The sequence below is a fragment of the Molossus molossus genome, unplaced genomic scaffold (genome assembly GCF_014108415.1).
Source record: "Molossus molossus isolate mMolMol1 unplaced genomic scaffold, mMolMol1.p scaffold_m16_p_7, whole genome shotgun sequence".
NCBI classification, from domain to species: Eukaryota; Metazoa; Chordata; class Mammalia; order Chiroptera; family Molossidae; genus Molossus; species Molossus molossus.
The window spans coordinates 42995533-43012025 of record NW_023425401.1 but is presented as its reverse complement, the minus strand read 5'-3'; the positions used below and the strand labels follow the sequence as shown (position 1 = coordinate 43012025).

Below are 16493 nucleotides of genomic sequence, written 5' to 3'. Positions count from 1 at the left end.
ATTTCAGTTAGTGCCTCCTTCATTTATGACTGTCCTTCTTTATGCTCTTGAGGCCCTCCCTAAGTTCACTGAGGTTCTCACTAAGTCCATTGAGCATCCTTATAAGCAGTGTTTTGAACTCTGCATCTGTTAGGTTGCTTATCTCCATTTCGCTTAGTTCTTTTCCTGGAGTTTTGTTCCGTTCTTTCATTTGAGACCTGTTTCTTTGTCTCCTCATATTGGCTGCCTCCCTGTGTTTGTTTCTATGTATTACTTAACGAGAGGTATGGGGCTAGCTGAGACCAGATGCTGCTTGTTTGAAAGAATTTAGGAAAACCTGAAGCAGGATTCAAGACAGGCCATCCTATGAAAAAGCAACTGGCAACAGCTTGGGTGGGCCTCAAAGTTGGGTGGGGCAGGGCCTCAGGGAATCACCAGGGTGGGGCAAACAGTGTGAGCCAGGTTGCTGGAGTCCCAGATATGGTGGCTGTCTGCTGCCCCAGGGAAGGGCTCACTAAAGGAACAAAGGCCTCTGACAGCACATCTGTCCAGGAGAAAGCTGCCTCTCCAGCCCTCGCTCCAATGCTGAAAAACTCAGTTCTTCCTCATATGACTCTGGTGCCTTTCAAGGTGCTTTCCCCATGCTGGAGCCTGGAGGGTATGAGTTCGAGTAAGTCTGTGCACAGGTCCTTTAAGAGGAGCTGCCTGGGGCTCCAGCTGCCTGGGGCTCCAGCCGTCTCAGCCTCCCTCAGCCTTAGTTCCCACTGGTTTTTCCAGCTAGAAGTTATGGGGACTTCTCTTCCTGGCACTGGAACCCTGAACTGGGCACCTGGTGTGGGACAGGGACCCCTCAGTCCTCAGGGAGGACCCTCACAACTGAGGTACCCCTCCTGATTTTTATTCACCACAGGTGGATGTGGGACCAGCTCATCCTGCCTCTGCCCCTTCTACCAGTCTCCATGCAACTTCTTCCTTAATTTTGTAGTTGTAGGACTTCCATTCTGCTTGATTTCAGGCAGTTTTGAATGATGGTTGTTCTGTAGTTTAGTTGTAACTTTGATGTGGTTGTGGGAGGATGTGATACTGTGTTTACCTATGCCGCTATCTTGACCAGAGGTCGAGAACAACTTTTGGGAACAACAGTTCTCAAGCTCTGGCATGAATCAGGACCACATAGGAAGCTTGTAAAAAATTCAAATGTCACCTTACGTGGCAAGGCTTAGAAAGAAATCAGAATCATTAGGGTTAGAGCTGCCCAAGTATCTTGGTTATGAGGATTGACCTGCAAACCTGTTCTAAGCTGCTTCTGTTCTTGGTTGCCACAGGGCAGGTAGGCAGGAAAGAATTTTTAAGTTCAGAAGGTGAAGTCTGTTCCAGCTGTGAGTTTTTCCTTACTGCTAATCCTGATGACCTGTGTGCCCCTCTGTCATATTCTAACTCACTGGAATTCCAGATGCATTGCTAAAATAATTCCTGTTACCTTCTTACTGGATCTGTTTGTTTTGGTTCTAATGTTGCCATCACTATTGGAGTAAGAATGGAAAATAATTACTACACTCTGGGTGAGCACCCACAGGGATGATGGGACTGGACCAGCCATGAAAGAGTAAACAGTCACTAAGGCCAAAGCCACTTTCGGGCAGTCCCCCACATGTGCAGCACCAGTGTCCCTAGTCTCTAGTCCGTTCCTGTTACAGACAGCACTGACAATGGCATTGTTTCCCAAACTGATCGACACTTGCAGAATGCATCAGATTTAGCATGAGAGACTCAATTTATTTGGTTTCCAAATCTTAGGAATCATAAGAAAGTAGAGAAGTAAAAAAAAGGTAAAATGAAGGCAAAGAAGAAAAAGTTCACAATGGCGGCAGAGTGAATGGAAGCTACACAGACCATCTCCCAGGACCAAACTGGAATTACAACTTAAATAAAGACAAATCGTCAAAAAAAAAAAAAAAAAAAAAAAAAAGCAACAGAAGAGCAGCTTGTGAGGATCATATAATCAGGGACACTGACTTGATCCTGGTAGGATAGCAGAGGCGTGAGAGGGGGGCTGGGAGCCCACAGACAGCAGCGGCCTTAGCTGTGAGCAGTGCCCTTGGGTTAAACTCCCAAGCAGCTCTACAGCCCAGAGCCGGGAATAGCCATAGCCACTCATCTGGGGCTCTGGCAGAAGGAGGGCGACTGGACTGGAACTGTGTGGGGACACTCGGGATTTGGAGGGCACTCAGAGTTTTTGCTGAGCTGCAGCCACGCAGGACGGTGGCCATCTTACTCCTTTCCAGGGCTCTGGAGAGAGGTGGTGGCCCCTCCCTCAGAGATTGAATCCCACCCAGGTGGGCCATTGAAATGCAAATTGAGGCTTATTAACAACCAGCATCTGCCCCACCCTCGGGAAATCCCCTTACACTAAGCACCTGAGGGAGTTTTTCATTCAACTGAGGACCCAAGGCACTTCAAGTAACCACTACTGATAGCCTCTAAGCTAAAAGCTAGAGGATAACTGAACCATTCCTGGGCTAGCAACTCTAACCGGGAAAGTAAGACTTGACCGTGGTGTTTAACGTGGGTCCTCCCTTGCTCATCCAAACCCAGGAGAGGGAGCCACAAACAGCAGAACACCAACACCTACAGGGAAAATTTGGCAGGCTCCAAAGCCCACTGTGATAGCCAAAATGGTGAAACAAAGAAACAAAAGCCAAATGAAAGAACAAGAGACCTCTACCGAAGATGAGATAAATGTAGAGCAGTTAAGCAAGTTAACATAGCTAGAATTCAGAGCCATGATCTTGAAGAAGCTCAACAGCATGAGTAAAGACATCAACACCATAAGTAAAGACATAGAAATGTTGAAAATCAACCAATTGGAAATTTATTTTATTTTATTTTATTTTTTAATCCTCATCCGAGGACATTTTTCCATTTTTTTTTTGTACAGAGTGGGAGGGAGAGAGAGGAAGAGAGAGAGATGGAAACATCGATGTGAAAGGGACACATCGAGTGGCTGCCACCCGCACGACCAACCAGGGCCGGGGACAAACTGCAACCGAGGTACATGCCCTTAGCGGGAACCGAACCTGGGTCTCTCTTGACCGCAGGCGGACGCTCTAACCGCTGAGCCAAACCGGCCAGGGCCCAATTGGAAATTTAAAAACACCACGAAGAAATCAAGAATGATTTATCAGAAATAAAGAACACATTGGAAGGTCTAAACAGCAGAGTAGAGGAAGCTGAGGACTGAATCAGTGAATTAGGAGACAGGGTAGAAAAAAATCAACCAATAAGAAAACCAAAAGGAAAAAACAATTACAAAACAGGAAGACAGCTTAAGAGAACTGTGGGACAACTGGAAACGTAATAATATTCACATCATAGGAGTCCCGAAAGAGGAAGAAAATGAGCAAGGGTTAGAGAATATATTTGAAGAAATAGTGACAGAAAACTTCCCTAATCTGGAGAAGGAAGAAGGCATTCAAGTTCAAGAAGCACAGAGAGCCCCAACTAAAGAATCCAAGCAGGCCCACACCAAGACACATAGTAATTAAAATGCCAAAAAGTAAAATGAAGGCAAAGAAAAGGTTGAAAAGAATATTGGAATATCTTTTCAGGGAAAGTTTCTAGAAATATAATGAGTTCTACTTTGTTTCAAAATAAAGTATGAACAGTATTTATTTAATTACTTCATTATTTATTTATAATGTATTCATTTGACTTATTTAAGTAGGTTAAATATTATTTCCTGAACTGCATATTTATTAAGAGGTCATCAGTAAATATTAATCTCCAAACCAAAACTACATACTATAACAGATTTAATTATTAACTGACCACATGATTATATTTACCATTAGCATTTATTAAAGAATTTATATTATGTGAAAACATGAGAAAGTCAACTAAATTATAGAGTGAAATTCTTTCTCTATAGCATATTTGAACAATATATTATTCTCAGTTACCAGTGATTCAGAAGTTCCTACAGATGTTGGAATGAAGGAGTGCTAGTAATTTGGGTTTTTATTATTTGGACCTTGAATAAGGTGAAGGTTTGTTGTGCTGATGTGAAAAATATCATGTGCCTATTTGGTTGAATAGTCTCTCACTGGCTTATTTTGATGTGGGAATGAAAATATCTCCTTTTTTTTCTCCTGGGGAAAGAGTGATGACTGAATTTGTTTCTGTGTCATGTAACTAATATGTTAAGCCAATGAAATATGCAGCCTATTACTCTTTCCTGATATTTCTTTCGGTATCACCATTATTTTTATGAAAATGCATTTGCTACTTCTTGAGCTGTTAACATTTGAGAATGTAAAGGTGTCTGCTCAAGCTAAAGTATCATCCATTACAAATCCAAAAAGAGTACACACTAAGCACTTTTGCAAATGTGCGTATTGAATGTTCTTGTTCACTGTTGGTCAGTGGGCGCAGTCCCTCCCTATCCCAAGTAACTCAATGAACAATTTGCCTGTCTATACCTAAAAGGCAAGAGTTCTGGGTTGTTCCCCAACCCCCACCCCCTTGGCAGAAATACTTCGGAATTTTAAACAACTAAATATCAAGTGACTTATGTTCTTCTTACCCTTTCATGGAAATGTCAAGCATTCATATTTTCAATACTAATAAACAACCACCAATTGTTTTCATTTTATTATTTTCTCATCTGAAAGAGTGCTTACAGAGCACAGAAATAGCTGCTTTCTTTTTATAGATCTCACTGGTGAGCCTGAAAAAAGTGTAGGTTGAAAGACAAACAAAAAACCTCAGATGTTTTCCTCCTGAATATAATTCTCCTGATTAAGCTAGTCTTCTTCACCCCTCAGCTGAAAAAATAGGCCCCAAAGTGAGGATTCAAAACCCAGGACTTGCAAGGGCCCCAGGAGGTCACTCAAGTCATTTGCTTATCCATCAGCAGGACTGAATTGCATTTCCTTGGTCAGAAATCTACCTACTCTTAAAAATAGCCAGAGAAAGTTCTGCCACCCTAAATCGTAACCAATTCTAGGAGAGGTGGTTTGGCTTTCTCTCCAGTACCCAGGCACAGCACAAAACCTAGATTACGCTCATTTTAAAATTCAATTTCAATAGTGTGATTTGCTGAACAAACACTCCCACTGACTTGCTATTCACAAGAATGTTAATAAAGATTTTGAAAATAACATTTGCCCTTTTCACAATACATTTCTGCTTTATTTCACTGAATGACGTACTGTAGATTTGAATGAGTAAATGTGTCTTCCAAAGGATGTAACTTTCTTCCTTGATTCTAAGTGATAATTTAGTAATGGGAGAATGAGGTTGACTATGTGGTTCTAGCTCTGGTATTAGAAGATGAGAGTGAGCCAGATATGACCCTCAGCTCATGTAGGTTTGTCTGGAAAGTGTGGCGGGGGGCACATGCCATGCAGACACGTGATCTGATGCTACAAAAGGGCTCAGGGGCCCTGTCAGGGCTGCAGAGGGCTGGCACGTGCCAGACCTTGTTCTAGAGGGTGAATTCTCTGACTGCAGCTCCCAGTGCTCGTGGCTCCCTGACGCATGAAAAATACAGCAGGGAATGCCTTTTCCTGAGAGGTCTCCATGTCACCTGAGCTTTCTTCTGGAAGTTGTGTGACTGTATTGTTCAGGGCCTTCCCTTCCAGGGAATCAAGGAAAGAAATAGGCTTGTAATCATATAAACATTGCTATCTCATACTCATTGTACCTAACATTCCTAATTTAGTCTAATTTTTAAAATTTTGTGTATGTAGAAGCCACATGGCTCATTGGCTCATATCTGTCTTCAGTGTGCTTGAGAGAATTGTGCACGTACCTATTCATCCTGTACTGATTATGGGACTCTCTTTCCTTCACTGCATTGTATTCATTTTGATACTTGAGAAGCTGCTCTCTCATTTTGGAGACCTCGGTGGAGAACACCTCTGGAAAGTTGTCAGCTTGCTGCAGGTGGTACTGCTGCTGTTGTATCTGCTCAGTGAAACGTTTGGCACTCTGGAGCAGCTGGACCTCCGATTCCTGTGTGCTATGTTCCACAAGAACAGAGAGGCACACAGTGAGTACACTCAGTGCGTGTTTTCTCCCAGAAAGGAGGTAGACAAGGCAGTTAGGGTTCCAGCCAGAACACAAATGGAAATTTAGCCACATGGACTTGAAATACAGTGTCAGCAGAGGAGAATTTAACAACTCTTATAACAGCTTCAATGGAAAACTCATTCAGTTTCAGTTCAGCATTTCCAGCCTATATCAGCCCTGCTACAGCCCCGGCAGCAAGAGTGAAATGTCTACTTCATCATGCCGTTCCCACCCACCTGGCAGTGGGAGTGGGAGTGGGAGTGGGAGTGGGAGGAGTGGTGGGTGTTTGTAATGACAGAAAGGAGAACTAAGTGGTCAAGAAGGGTTAAAATGTGGTTGGCAGAAAGAGAGTAATAGTTTTGCAACACAACTTGGAAGTAGGAAGAAATAACGCCATAGCCTTGGTCCTGCATTGTCTGTCACTGGGACCCAGGGAACTGAGCTGTGCGATAGGCAATGAGGAAGCCAGGCCAGCCCCCAGCAAGCCCTGCAGGGCTCTAGATTAGAGCTATCCAGAGCACGAGAAATGTTGCAATATTTCTTGTATCTGCAAAGAGGTTCAGAGGGATGCCTCCAAGAACTGCATGGAGTTTTCCCCAGCTAAGCAGTGTGAAGTGTGTTGGGAAAGATTACCCCAGACTTTCCACCTAAATTCTTAAGTTCCTGAGTCTTGAGAACTATATGTGCACACTGGTAGGCAGCCCTATTTGTGGGAAATGGAGGCTCCATTAGGGGTGAGGGTGAGGATTTAGCTTGGGAATGGAGAGGAGGATGAGGAGGAGCCAAAGCTCTGGACTGTGGTTATGGGCCTCGGTTGTGCAGAGTACATATGGGGTGGGGTGAAAGTTAAGGGTGTGGAGGGATGCAGCTCTGCTCACCTAGCCACTCACTCCTGCTCCCAACTTCAAAGTGGCCAAATGACTGAGCAAGAAAAAAAATAGGGATAATGGTTGGAGGCTGGAGGGGAGGATGGCTGAGGAATGGCAGGAGGGAGTTTCTATCCATTGCTGTCTCTCCTTGGTTCTTGATGGAGATGTCATGCAAAGCTGTGAAGCAGGAAGTGGAGGAAGAGAAGAAAGAAGTTTGGGAGTAGTGAGGAGCAGCGGCAGGACAGGATTTTCCCTTCTCTCTTCACGCTTCTTTCCCCTTGATTTCCAAGGGCTGACAGCAGGTGCTTAGGAAACCTAGTTGAGTTATTCTGAGAAAGCCTATTTTTCTGACTTGTTGCTGACTGGGACTAGGCTAAGGTGAGTAGCCTGGGGTAGGACAAAGAGGTGAGAAGTAAAGAACGAAGTCTCAGCAGATGTAGGCTGGGATTGTCATAGAACCTGTACCTTTGCGTGATGAAGAGAGGTGGGGAGAAGAATCCCCTCCCCCCCAGCAGGGTCCTGTAGCAGACAATGTCAGTGCCCCACCCAAATTGTCTCGGCCCACTCTGATATATATCAAGAGCACTGGTGTGCTTCTGCCTGAAAACTTTCTCTGGCCATAGGAGCTTGCTTGGCTTTTCAGAGGGCAAGCTAGGATGTGCCAGGAGCTCATCTTTCTAGGAGCAAGTTTTTATCAAAGAGGGATGGAAAATACCCGTTTCCTTGCCCATCGAAGGAAGAGTTCTGATGTGTGTTCTATACAGTCACACCGTGTTCTTAGTGGGACAGTCCCAGTTGTCCATAGTGTTAACCGGAAGATTAGCACATCCCCAGCTGGATTCCGCCCATTTCCGCTTCACTTCCCCACTCTCTGATGATACTTTCTGGTATTACTTCTCAAACTATTTGAGCTCAAATCCTTGCCTCAGGGTCTGCTTTTGGGGGGGGAGGGGAATGCAACATAAGATAGGCCCCATCACAGTAAGAAATATAAACGAGTGAAGATGTCTCCACATCAGTCAATAGCATACCTTACAACAGTATCATGCAGTGAGGTGTACTTGGCTTTTAATTCTGCCAGTCTGGTTCCAGCAAGTTTTCCCATAGCATGTAACTAGCAAAGAGAACACAGGGTCACTATTAACCACCATCTTCTTTATGCTTTAAGCAGAGATAACATGGATATATGGACAGCTTATAAAACCTTTCAGTTAAACACTAGAAACTGGAAGTTTGGAGAAAATGTTTGTAGTTCTATACTGCCTCCAGTAAGCTCTGCATCCCTGGGCAAGTCTTTTTCTTCTTTATATGAATACCGTGATTTCTTCATCTGTAAATTGAAGGAATGAACTGAGTTAAATTCCTCTAACTCTAAAAAACAACAACCTGGATGGTGTAGATTACTAGGACGGCTATTTGTATGTTGAGAGAATAATTATTGAGCATGTATTATGAGTAAGTGTTGTACATCAGTTATTTTATTCTAAAAAATGTTTTGTGAAGTAGGTATTATCTCCATTTTAAACAAACATTTAGAAAAGGTAAGTTGTTCGAAGGTACAGTTAGTTAAAGGCAGAATCAGGATGAGAACCTGAGTGGCTCAGCTTCAAAATTCCACGTTCACATCTTGTACCACAAAGCCTCTGCCTCTACTGTCAAAGGAACATGAAAGCCTATTTGGTACAGAAAGCAATGTTATTTGTTCCTTTTTCATTTCTGATAAAAGCACTTTTGATTTACTCTCTAAGTTAGGTGATAAGTAGCTAATAGACATCATAACACAACATCAAACACTGAAGTTTTACCATAATGCTGAACATTTTGTATTAGGTTTGACTTGAACTGAACTGTTAGTGACATCGTATTGAAAAATAGAATTAAGAAAAAGATTTGTGTTTTTTAGTGCCAGGTTGTTCTTAACTATAAAATGTTTCTTGAATCTGTACATGTTCCTCTCCCGTCCCTGATCTCACTAGTGTAAGTCACACCACCTGTCAGGTGGACTACTGCAGAACCTGTGCTGTGCTCCCTCCATCACGGTCCACCTACTTTCCACGAAGGCCTTTTAAAAAATCAGACAAAGTCTTGTTATGCTGGCTGATCAAAACTCTTTAAGTGAAATAGAATTCAAGATCCTTGAAATGACCCTTACGGTCCTGTATGACCTGCCACCCTCCCAACTTCTTTCACAACAGCCTCCCCACCTCACAGTGCCCCAGCTGTAGGAGCTGCCTTTCATTTCCATAAACACATGACTCTCTTTCCTTCCCTGGGGCTTCTGTATTGGCCATTCCTCACTTTACCCTCACTTCACTCTGACTCTTTTTTCATAACTCAGTTTAAATATCAACCCATAAGACCACCTTCTCTGACTTCTAAATCTTAGATATCCACATGCATCACCCACCCCTAAGGAACTCGGGTTTTTATATTACAATATGCAGTAATAAATTTATGTGATTTTAAAAAAAGTGTTATTACCCAACTAGTAAATAAACATCACAAGGAAAGGGCCCAGGTTACCTTGCTTTCACTCTATCATCAGCCAGTGGAACTGTAGACATGTTTTAGGTGCTTGGAAAATGCTTGCCGAGGGAGCAAATGAATGAATGTAACTGATAAAATGGCAAAAGTCTGAGTCTACAGAGTGGGGTTTCATGGGGTCTCTACTCAAATCAGAGTAGAAAACCATTGTTAGGGGTACTATAAAACAATTACTGCTTTTTGAAAGTGATTGGGATCGTTCATGAGGTTCCTACAAGCTGGTACCAGCCCTGGGCTCCAATCCCTACAAACCTTATTTTTAATATATGGGTGAAATAGAGTGAACAGATTTTTTAAATCTTTGATGAGGTCCTACTACTCGTTATACAAAATATCTTTGAACGTATTCATATGTCACCTTAAATATAATTTATATGTAACTTTTTAAGTGTTGAGTTGCTGTTGGTAGGTTGATCTAATGTTATATTTTTTAGGTATTTAATTAAACACACTTATTTTGGTTCTGAAGTTTTTGTTTCTGGTATTTTTGAGCTGATATATAATTTATTTCAGGTCTCAAATATTTTCGCTGGTTCCTGAAAAGGAGGTAAGGACATAGGCACTATGCCTTTGAAGTCTAATAGGTTGGAAAAAAAAAAGAGCTTTGCATATGGGCACTCTTATAGAAGAAAAGTTACTGGGAAAAGGTAAGTGAGGGTGTGTGTTTGCATATGTATGTGTGTACTGTGAAGGCCACTGGGGCCAGCCTTATAACTCCCCAACGAGCTAGCTCCAGGAGGTAAGCCACTGGGTAAGGTAATTATGGACTCACTTGTTTTAAAACACATGTAGTATTTAGTTTTGTCTTTAAGATGAAAAGACCATTATCTCCTACCTACTGCTCTGCATGATGGAAACAGAGTGAATGTGACATAGCCCTGCCCTCAGGTGGCTCACAGGTTGAGGAGGTAACACACAAAGGAAGTATAGAACACTTAAATTACACTCAGTGGTTTTATTTTCGGTAAATAATTATATATGCCATTTTACCATTTTCTTCATATTACAAATGAAAGAAAATAAGTAAAATTATAAATTACAGACCATTGCCAGGGGTGGAACTTCTGGAATGGTGGTGTGAAGAGCTTGATGAATATTCTCTCTCAAAAAATCATTGATTAAACTGGTCGAAATTATCCAAGACAACAATGTAGTCTCTGCAAATTGACCTAAGGGTGTGCAAGAAATTGAGCAGCATTCGTTCAACAAAATATACTGAAGCTCAGTAAGAACAGTGGAAGACTGTGGCATTTGAACTATGCGTGTATCAATCACCCCTAGGTCCATGTTGTGGAAGAACTATTCTGGGCAGGTTTGGCAGCCAGTGAAGAACCCCTCTCCCCTACCTTCCAATTGCTGAAGATCTATTTAGATAGGTGGGGCAGCCCCAGAAAACTGCTGCACTCATCCTCCTCACCCCCAGCTCTATTGTGAAAGAGCTTTACTGGATGGATAGCTGCAACTGTTCAATGATGCCCATCTCCACACCCCAAACCCCTGCTTTACTGGGAGACTCTGGGTAAAAACCCAAGAAGATCAGAGTTCCCTGTCCCCCAACTCCTGCTGATCAAGGTGGGGCTTGCAGCTCTGCTTGTGGATGCTTACTTTGTAGAACAGGTATAGACTATCCATGCCCCAGAGCATTGTCAGAAACAATAGATATCACAAGAGTTAACAGTAAGTGGAGATGGATAGCTTAGTGATACCAGTAGAGGCAGATGAGCAGAAGTTTAACAGAGAAACGGGTGCCAGACAGCCAAAGAGGACTCTGCTAAAATCACTGTCGGTACTGATGTCCAGAAGGCTGTAGAAAAGCTCAAGGCTGTGACCACACAGGAGTGATCACAGAGAAGGAACTTCCAAATTATCAGTCCCTGAGCTAAAGTCTGGCCAGTCCCTGGTGGGTCCCCAAGCTACACACAGACTCAGACTCAGCAGAAACAGATGAAAATGCTACTGGTTCAGGAGGCTTAAGACACAATCTCTGACCAGTCAGTGGCTGACCACTAAGCTTTGTTGACATAGGGACAATCACCAGGAAGCAAATTTAAAAATCAAACAAGGAAAGAATATCTAACTAGAGACATCAGAGCCTCAACTATATGGGGGAAATACATTTCATAGAATTAGTGCAGCCAAGTCACTAAACAAATGAACATATAAACAACCATAATAAAACAAAAAATCAACAACAAAAAGCCCAGGAGGGAGACTTCTGGTCAAGATGGCAGCATAGGTAAACGCAGTATCACCTCCTCCCACAACTACATCAAAATTACAACTAGACTACAGGACAACCATCATTCAGAACTATCCAAAATTGAGCTGAATGGAAGTCCTACAACTATATAAAATTAAGGAAGCCACATTGAGACTATTAGGAGGGGCGGAGGTGTGGACCAGCAGGTCCCACACCCACGTGTAGCAGATAAAAGTCAAGAGGAATATCTCTGCTGTGAAGATCCTCCCTGAGAAACAAGGGGTCTCCTTCACACACCAGATGCCCAGCTCAGGGTTCCAGCATCAGGAAGAGAAATCCTCATAACATCTGGCTGTAAAACCCAGAGGGAACTGAGACTGAGGGAGGTTGAGGCTTCTAGAGTCCCAGGAAGTTCCTCTTAAAGGGCCCACACAAGGACTTACTCCAACTCACTCCCCCCAGACTCCAGCATGGGGGAGGCAGCTTGAAAGATGCCAGAGACATACAGGAAAGAACTGAGTTGTTTGGCATCAGGGCAAGAGCTGAAGGAGCAGCTTTCTCTTAGACAAACTTGCTGGTAGAGGCCATTGTTTCTTTGGTGAACCCTTCCCCAATGGGGTCAGCAGATGGGTGCCATATCTGGGACTCTAGAAACCTGGCTTACCTTGTTTGCCCTGCCCTGGTGATTCCCTGAAGCCCTAACCCACCCAACTTTCAGGCCCACCCAAGCTGTTTCCAGTGGCTTTACCATAGAATTGGCTGGTCTTGGCTCCTGCTTTAGATTTTTCTAAATTCTCTCAACAAAACAAAACAAAACAGCAACTGGCCTCAGTGAGCCCCATACCTCTTGCTAAGTGGACTCAGGCCTTGGCACTCAGGCCGAGGCATAAGCCTTGGTTCACAGCTTGGCTTTGCCTTGGCACCTCCAAGCCCAGCACAAGATGCAGCCATCTGTAGATCGCTTTGTAGTATGCCTTGTGGCCCCAGGTAGAACACTGGCAGTGGCTGACATTGCCCCAGAGCCAGCACACCCAGAGAACAGCCTCAGATCATGTCAAAGCACCACCACCCAACCACTTCCACAAGCAACACACTCAAGGATTGTACTCAGTGGGTACCAGAGCCCTGCTGAAGTAAGTCTTCCTCTGTGTGGTGGGCCCCTGCACAGCTGATCCTTCAAGATAGTCAGAGGTCAGTGATCAGTGGGCATAGCCAGTCCTTGAAGCTGATCAACCCTAATAAATCCCTCCCATTGATGTGCCAACAGCAATCAATATCCAATTACAACAGAAGGGGGCACAGTCCACACGAGGGGTGCACCTCAAGGGCCCAGCTGGAAGCTGTGGCACTGAACCCTACAGGACACCTACTACAATAGGTCACCCTATGAAGCCTAGGAGACATAGCAACTCTACCTAATACATAGAAACAAACACAGGGAGGCTGCCAAAATGAGGAGACAAAGAAACATGTCCCAAATGAAAGAACAGAATAAAACTCCAGGAAAAGATCTAAATGAAATGGACATAAGCAATCAAACAGATGCAGAGTTCAAAATACTGGTTATAAGGATGCTCAAGGAAGTTAATGAGAACTTCAAGGAACCTAGTGAGAACATCAACAACATATAAAAGGGCCAGTCAGAAATGAAGGATGCACTATCTGAAATAAAGAATAATTTAAGGGAATCAATAGTAGAGTAGGTGAAGCCAAGAAGCAAACCATCAATTTGGAGTATAAGGAAGCAAAAAACACCCAATCAGAACAGCAAAAAGATAAAAGAATCAAAAAAAAAAAAAAAAAGTGAAGATAGTGTAAGGAGCCTGTGGGACAACTTCAGTCATACCAACATTTACATCATGGTGGTGCCAGAAGGGAAAGAGAGAGAGCAATAAATAGAAAATCTATTTGAAAAAATAATGACAGGTAACTTCCCTAACTTGGTGAAGGAAACAGACATACAAGTCCAGGAAGCACAGAGAGTCCCAAACAAGATGAACCCAAAGTGGTCCAGACCAAGATACATCATAAGGTTAAAGATAAAGAGAGAGACTTTTTTTTAAAAAAAATCCTCACCTAAGGATATTTTCCCATTTATCTTCAGATAGAGTGGGAGGGAGAGGGGAGAGAGAGAATGAGAAACATTTATGTGAGAGAGACACATCTATTGGTTGCCTCCTGCATGACCCCGACCAGGACCAGGGACCAAACTGCAACTGAGGTACGTGCCCTTGACCAGAATCAAACCTGTAACTCTTTTCCACAGGCAGATGCTCTAACAGCTGAGCCAAACCGGCCAGGGCAAAGCGAGAATCTTAAAAGCAGCAAGAGAAAAGCAGTTAGTTACCTAAAAGGGAGCTTCCATAAGACTGTGAGCTGATTTCTCAAAAGAAACTTTGCAGGCCAGAAGGGAGTGGCAAGAAGTATGTAAAGTGATGAAAAGCAAGGGCCTACAACCAAGATTACTCTATCCTGCAAAGCTGTCATTTAGAATCAATGACCATATAAAGAGCTTCCTGGATAAGAAGAAGCTAAAGAAGTTCATCACCACCAATCCAGTATTGTATGAAATGTTGAAGGGTCTTCTTGAAGAAGAAGATAAAAACTATGAACAATAAAATGGCAATAAATACATATCTATTAACAACTGAATCTACAGATAAAATGAACAAGTAGAACGGAAACAGACTCATAGATGCAGAGAAATTTTGTTGGTTGCCAGATGGGAGGAGTGTTGGAGGATGGGTGAAAAAGATGAAGGGATTGAGAAGTACACATTGTTTGTTAGACTGACAAACCTCAAAGAGAAGGGAGGAAAGGGAGTGGGAAGAGATAAACTAAAGAACTTATATGCATATATGCATATAACCAATGGCATAGCCAATAGTGTAGGGAAGGCAGGAGGGGGGCAGAAGTGGGTAGGAGAGGGTCAATGGGGGAAAAAAAGGAGGACATCTGTAATACATTCGGCAATAAAGATAAGGGGAAAAAAGTTTGGGGAGAATCCAGATTTGCTACAATATATCATCTAAAAGGTCCTATTTTCAACAACAACAAAAATTATGAGACATATGAAGAAATGGGGGGTGGAATGCAGAAACTGCTTTGGGGGAACAGATGTTGGACCTAATAAAGACTTCATGCAAGAATTATAAATATGTTCAAAGTATGAAAGAAAATTATATTTAAAGAATTAAATGAGGCTGGTCCGAGTGCAGTGGTGCCTACAAGAATTAAAAGAGAGTATGGTCCTGGCCAGTCTGGCTCAGTGGTTGAGCATCGGCCTGCGGACCAGAGAGTCCCGAGTTCGGATCCTGCTAGGGGCACATATCACACACAAAAAAAAGAGTATGATGACAATTTATCAGAGACTTTCAATAGGTATTGATCTAGGAGGATAAGAACTAAGATGTCAAATTGATGTTTGTTGGATAGTAAGAATGTATTTTTATACATTTTATTATATATTAAAATATATTTTTTTATTTTTGCTTATCTGTATTTTCTAATTTTTTCTGATATGTATTTAATGCTTTTAATAATAAGAGGTGATTGAAATAAGCTGGAAAACTATTGGGCTTGAAAATAATAGGGATTCACAGCAGATCTTAGTGGTAGATACAGCCAGAGCCTAACTCAGACTTAGTGAAAACTCAGCTGTATTTTTTGAAGCCTTTTGGAAGATGGGACAATAATGCATGTTGGCAAGTTTTATGACCACAGGAAAAGCAGTAGGATGGAGAGGTTTCCTTTTCTATTTGCTGTTTCCATCACTCCACTGCTTTTGGTGCCTAAGGAACTGTGAAGAAAGCTTAACAGGGCAAACATCGGATATGTCTTTGTAGTTTCTACACAAATTGGAAAAGATTAAATCATAGATGTTCAGAAAGAGGACTGATAAGCTATCTTGTATTTGGTTTACTCTAGTAAAAAATAAACTCTAAAAAAAAAAAAAAAAAAAAAGACCAAACAGTGATGACAGGATTTCACCTTCCTTAAAAACAAAAATTCATAATCAGGAAGTTAATATTCATAAAAATTTGACATTTCTGTAAAATTGTTAATTGTCTCTTTAAGCAAGTCCAACTCTGATTAGAAACTTCATACTCATTCTCTTCATGAACAGACTCATTTGTCTGGTAGATAAAATGCTTCACATATAAATATCATATGGAAAAATAGTTGCATTTCCATAAGTTTGTCATGTTTTAAAAATGCAGAATCCAGGAAATAGAGCACAAAGACCAATCTTCAATTGTCAAAGAGTATATACAATGAAAGGTTAGATATAATGTAATAAGTTCCTAACTATGATTTCACAATAGATACTTGTGTTACTGAATTGCCTGGTTGGTAATTGAGACTGGAAGGAAACATTTACTCTAAAGCTAAAAGTTTAACAAGAGTTCATGATTCATAGATAATATGTAACAATATGGAAAAAATTTCAAAAATTAAAATTCTAGGGCATTCCAAGGAAAGTAATAGCTCAGTAAGAGCTTGTACGAAGTAAACTTATCTGGAAGGGGGTCAACATGAGGAAACAATTAGGTATTTGTGTGAGTGTCTGTAGGGCAACCAAGGGGACCACGATTATTATCTACTCTATTCTTGTTGCTCCTTTGATAATACCTACTGGTTTAGTTTCATTTTGAGACATAGTTGCCATGCTTTGTGAGATAGCATAAACTTGAAATCCTTACCACCCTCATCTCCCTCACACTATCCCTTTCACTGCTGGAAATAAACAACATGGCCATTTGAAGTAGTTTCCAAATCTAACTGAGCTCTCAACAATGATTAATCACTCCTTTTGTTTGACTTTTCCC

The 16493-nt window shown here is 42.1% G+C and overlaps 1 protein-coding gene across 1 annotated transcript in view; it reads right to left on the bottom strand.

The window, feature by feature from the left end:
• CCDC146 (coiled-coil domain containing 146) overlaps positions 1-16493 on the bottom strand; it is a 138771-nt gene that overhangs the window by 59033 nt on the left and 63245 nt on the right. The window contains exons 2-3 of the mRNA XM_036246769.1: positions 7952-8034; positions 5792-6001 (exon numbers count right to left, since the gene is read on the bottom strand). Coding sequence (XP_036102662.1) covers positions 5792-6001; positions 7952-8034 — 293 coding nt within the window. The remainder of the gene's footprint in view (positions 1-5791; positions 6002-7951; positions 8035-16493) is intronic.